Source organism: Bison bison, unplaced genomic scaffold (genome assembly GCF_000754665.1).
Source record: "Bison bison bison isolate TAMUID 2011002044 unplaced genomic scaffold, Bison_UMD1.0 scf7180017864174, whole genome shotgun sequence".
Classification (NCBI taxonomy): domain Eukaryota; kingdom Metazoa; phylum Chordata; class Mammalia; order Artiodactyla; family Bovidae; genus Bison; species Bison bison.
Window position 1 is genome coordinate 1,838,517 of NW_011494746.1, and position 4,385 is coordinate 1,842,901.

General features: G+C 34.7%; 1 protein-coding gene across 1 annotated transcript in view; it reads right to left on the minus strand.

The window, feature by feature from the left end:
* The window catches only part of SAV1 (salvador family WW domain containing protein 1), a 30,015-nt gene extending 26,516 nt beyond the window's left edge, over positions 1 to 3,499 (minus strand). The window contains exons 1-2 of the mRNA XM_010842281.1: positions 3,496 to 3,499; positions 1,880 to 2,323 (exon numbers count right to left, since the gene is read on the minus strand). Coding sequence (XP_010840583.1) covers positions 1,880 to 2,323; positions 3,496 to 3,499 — 448 coding nt within the window. The remainder of the gene's footprint in view (positions 1 to 1,879; positions 2,324 to 3,495) is intronic.
* Between the last annotated feature and the right edge of the window lie 886 nt (positions 3,500 to 4,385).

Sequence of the window (4,385 nt, forward strand, 5' to 3'; positions counted from 1 at the left end):
CCTTTGTTGGCAAAGTAATGTCTCTGCTTTTTAATATGCTGTCTAGATTGGTCACAGCTTTCCTTCCAAGGAGCAAGCATCTTTTAATTTCATGGCTACAGTCATCATCTGCAATGATTTTGGAGCCCCAAAAAATAAAGTCATTCAACTCACTGTTTCCACTGTTTCCCCATCTATTTGCCATGAAGTGATGGGACTGGATGCCATGACTTAGTTTTCTGAATGTGGATATTAGAAATAGCCAAAATAAACACTAAAGTATGCAACTATCAATCCTTTAACCTAGAAGCACTTTAAAAACAAAAAAGGTACTTACCTATTTTCATTGCACTATTTCTATGTCTAGAAAACCTCTCCTCTTCAGTATCCCAATGAGACTTAAATGTGTGCTTTCACAAAAGCTTTTGCCATCTTTTCCAGACTATTCTTCAATTTTCAAAACTTATGTGATTTATTTTTTCCTAAACTTGTAATTAAATCTCATTTTTCCTTCAAATGCATCATAAGTTTGTACTTCATCTCTAACACCACTGGTACCTGAGGTCCTCTTTCCTCTAGCAATTTATTCCGAGTACAACTACTAAACTAATATTTAAACACTGCTTTCATAAAATTAAAATCTCATCCTTTTGAAATCTGCAACGGCTTCTGCTTGACCTGAGTTTAAATTGTATAGCCTGCTGTTGCATCACTAATCTCTTTTCCACCTTATTCAAACTTATTCCAATTTATTTCTTCAAACTAGACAGAACTACACAGTTCCCTGGATTTACACATCTGCTGTTTTCACTGATTTTTCACCTACAATGTCCTTTCTATGTCTCCTGTCAATCTGAAGTCCAAGCTCAAAGAAAACAGTTCAGATCCCACCTCTTCCACGAACGATTCTCTATGCATTCTAGCCTATGCTGATCTCTCTTCTGACTCCCCTTACACAAAGTGCAACAACTAACTCGTCTGTGATCATTCGGCATATATGGGTTTTGTTTTCCCAATTAAGGTATCAGGACACAGATACCAAAGGGAAAATACTAGACATGTAAACATTAATACCAAATGAATGAAGTATAAATGTATCAGATATTTTTTATTTTTATCCTGCCAAACTGTAAAGCCTACAACTTACTAGGAAAAAAATCAGATGAAAAAGTTTGATTTTTCAGCTTGCTTCAATTTACCTAGTGTAACTTAGTACTTTAGGAATAAAGTAGAACTGTGCATTTTACCTTTCTCTTCTGCTCCTTGTACTATGTCCCAAAGTCAGCAAATACAGAAAACAGAGTTTAAAAAATTATATGGAAAATATTTTTCCCCATTGCAAAAAGAACAAAAGGACACAACACACAACCAACCATTTGACAATCAGCCTTTTTAAACCCGGGAAATAATTATTTAACTACAAAAACAGGTCTCTTAAAAACAAAACAGAGCAAGTTCTAGCTAAGCTATGATGCAGTTGTCCATGGTATCACCTACCATGCCCAATTCTTCCTATTTGCCTTTGCTTTCCCAGGTTTAAGTCCAGTTTCTCTGAAATCCTAACCATCCCATTCTACCAAATCTAAACCTAAAGTCAATCCAACTACAGATATTAAAATCTGTAAGTTTTCAAAGTTCATACTGCCTAGATAGACTTCAGATATGTACCAAGCTTTTATAAAATAAGTTAAATAGATGAGTTAATGGACATAAAATTCTTTCCCTCAGTGCAGGTGAGTAATTATTTGCAAGCTGGCTTAGTAAGACTAGCAAAACAGAGTAGTAGTTCTCTAGGAGTATCTGTTGGCTTTCCAAGAAAATCCAGAAAACAACATCATCTGAATGAAGTATTAATAAATCTAAATATACAAACTAATGTCATATTTATATTTTAAGTTACCTGAAGCATGCCTCCCCTGATTCTGTGGCATTCTTTGGAAGAGATCATGGTTGTATTCATAATACCTATAGTCTTCATGTGCACGATCTCCAAGTGGGCGCCTCCTCTGACCATCAAAATAATTATCTGAATAGTAATATCGGGAACCAGAGTCTCCATTTTCGGGAGCAAAGTTAACTTCTGTTAAAAATGACTGAGAAGAGCCATATTCCCTAGGGACATCTGCTAGACTCCGGGCAAGGTAAGAAGGTGCAGATAATCTGTTGCTTTCTCTTCTCATCATTTCATGAGGTGTTCTTTGAATTGGAGTTCTAAGGAAACTATGGTTTCTTGAAACTATTCCATCTCCAGAAGCTGAAAAGGCATTAGCGCCTGAATCTGGAAGACAAATATCAGTTCGTCTTGGAATTGTTGGACCGTGCCGGATAAAAGAAGGCATAAGATCTATAATAAAACAAAAGAATAAAATGACTAGTAAATAATATATGCTTTTCCAAAGTTGTTTATTTACATCTTACCCCAAAATGAAAAATTTCAATGGACTTAAGAAAACACAATTAAAAACTTTAGCAAAGTATCTGGGTATTTTAAATTGAGGCTGATTGCCATATTCCCACTCAAATGAATTTATAATTTGTATGAATGTGTTATAAGTATGTTCTAGCAGAATCAAACATATTCTGCATACTACCAAACATAATATAATGAAACATCAGTAAGTTAAACTACAAAATACGTATTAATGAAATACTCATGATTAAATGTATAAAAATAGTAAACAATCTAACAAATGGATACAGTTACCAGCATAACTTAACATTAGTTTGTTTTGCAGACTGTACTTCATTTCCAAAATTCCCCAAACTCTTAAGTAAAACACAATTTAAAAAATGAAACAGAACATAATGCTGTTCTCAAACATGTAAAGGTGAATTCCTTTAAAAAAAAATTAAAAAATTATTAATCTGGCATTCCTACTCTTGGAATTATGTAGCAACAGTACAATACTCAAAAGATGGAAAAACTAAAAATTAAGCTATGAAAATTAAAAAAAATTTTTTAAATCTCATTTCAAAGAGACACACAAATGTTGAATCAGTTCAAAAACAAACAAACAAAAAAAAACACGCCAAGTCTAAAACCATGGCTCCTTTAAGAACAATTATAATTCAAAACAGAAGAAAACAGGGCAATGGCTTTAAGGATACAGTACTTCTGAATATAAAACTTAAATAAACACCTTCAGCATTCCTGGTTAGAATGCAAACACCTTTAAAACAAGAAGAAAACTGGATCTGGAGCCCATTTTATTAGTTCACTAAGTAGACAGTATCAGAGGGCACGCATATTAATATGTAACAGAAGCCAAGCAGACAAAAATTAGTATCCGAATAAACAAGGTTCAACATTTGATGAAACTAAAACAAAATACTATATATCAAAAGTTATTTGTTAAAAGGTGTGGCAAACATATTTCATGATTTTAAGATAAACATTGTTTATCTGAAGCTAACTGCAAGCTAACCTAAACTTGGCCAAAATCCTCAGAGAATACGTAAATGAAAAATAAACTTTTAAAAAGTTTTTAAAAATCAAGTTTCAGGTTATTGATGTACCCATCCGATCTGTTCTGTGAGAAAGCATTGCAAATACAAGGATAAATCTGGAAGGTTGATGATGTGGTTATAATGGAAAAACATGCTCTCCACCCCTTTTTGTGCGATCTTGGGCAAATATTACTAGGAACCTCTATGAAAAGCTTTCCCAATTACAATATGAGGTAATGCTTAAGTCACAGTCACCAGCTTCCAAGAAGGAAACTTACACAAAGGGCCCAGCATTCAGTATGAACACCAAAAAACTTGCTCCTTACCTCACAAATGTTCTGAACACACAAGCAAGAATTAAAAATGCAAAAGATTCAGTAGGAAAATTAGAGTCAAATACTTAAATTGAAAATAAGTAAAGTCTCAGCGAAATGCACTCTATTAAAAAATGTTTATAAACACACACACAACTTTTTTCGTAATTTTCCCAAAAGTATGATGGAAATTATTTTGAGTCTTTGGCGGATTTCTAGGAGGTTTTATTTGAAGAAATTCTTATGAACACAGCCAAACACATATAATTTTTGGCTCTTCAACCCTGAGATCTACAACTGATGAGACTTTTTGGGCAGCAGCTACAATAGCGACGGTCAGCTTTCACCTCCGGACGTTATCATCCAACAGAGCTGGACTAAGAATTCTACTCAAGCGTTCGCACAACTTCGAGCAGGGCGAGTGACAACTGCAGTGTTTGCAAACACAATGCAAATCTCGACGTAACAAGAGGAAAACGTGTGCCCCAGTGTAATCCCTTTAATTCCTACAGAACCAGGGGATGAGCAATTTGTTTTCTAAAGAATATCTTTCTTCCAGTAATTAAAACCAACAACATAGCTTCCAGAAGGGAAGTCTGTGGCTTTTGAGGGGCGGGACGGGGCCGGGAGTGCGGGGCGGGGGGG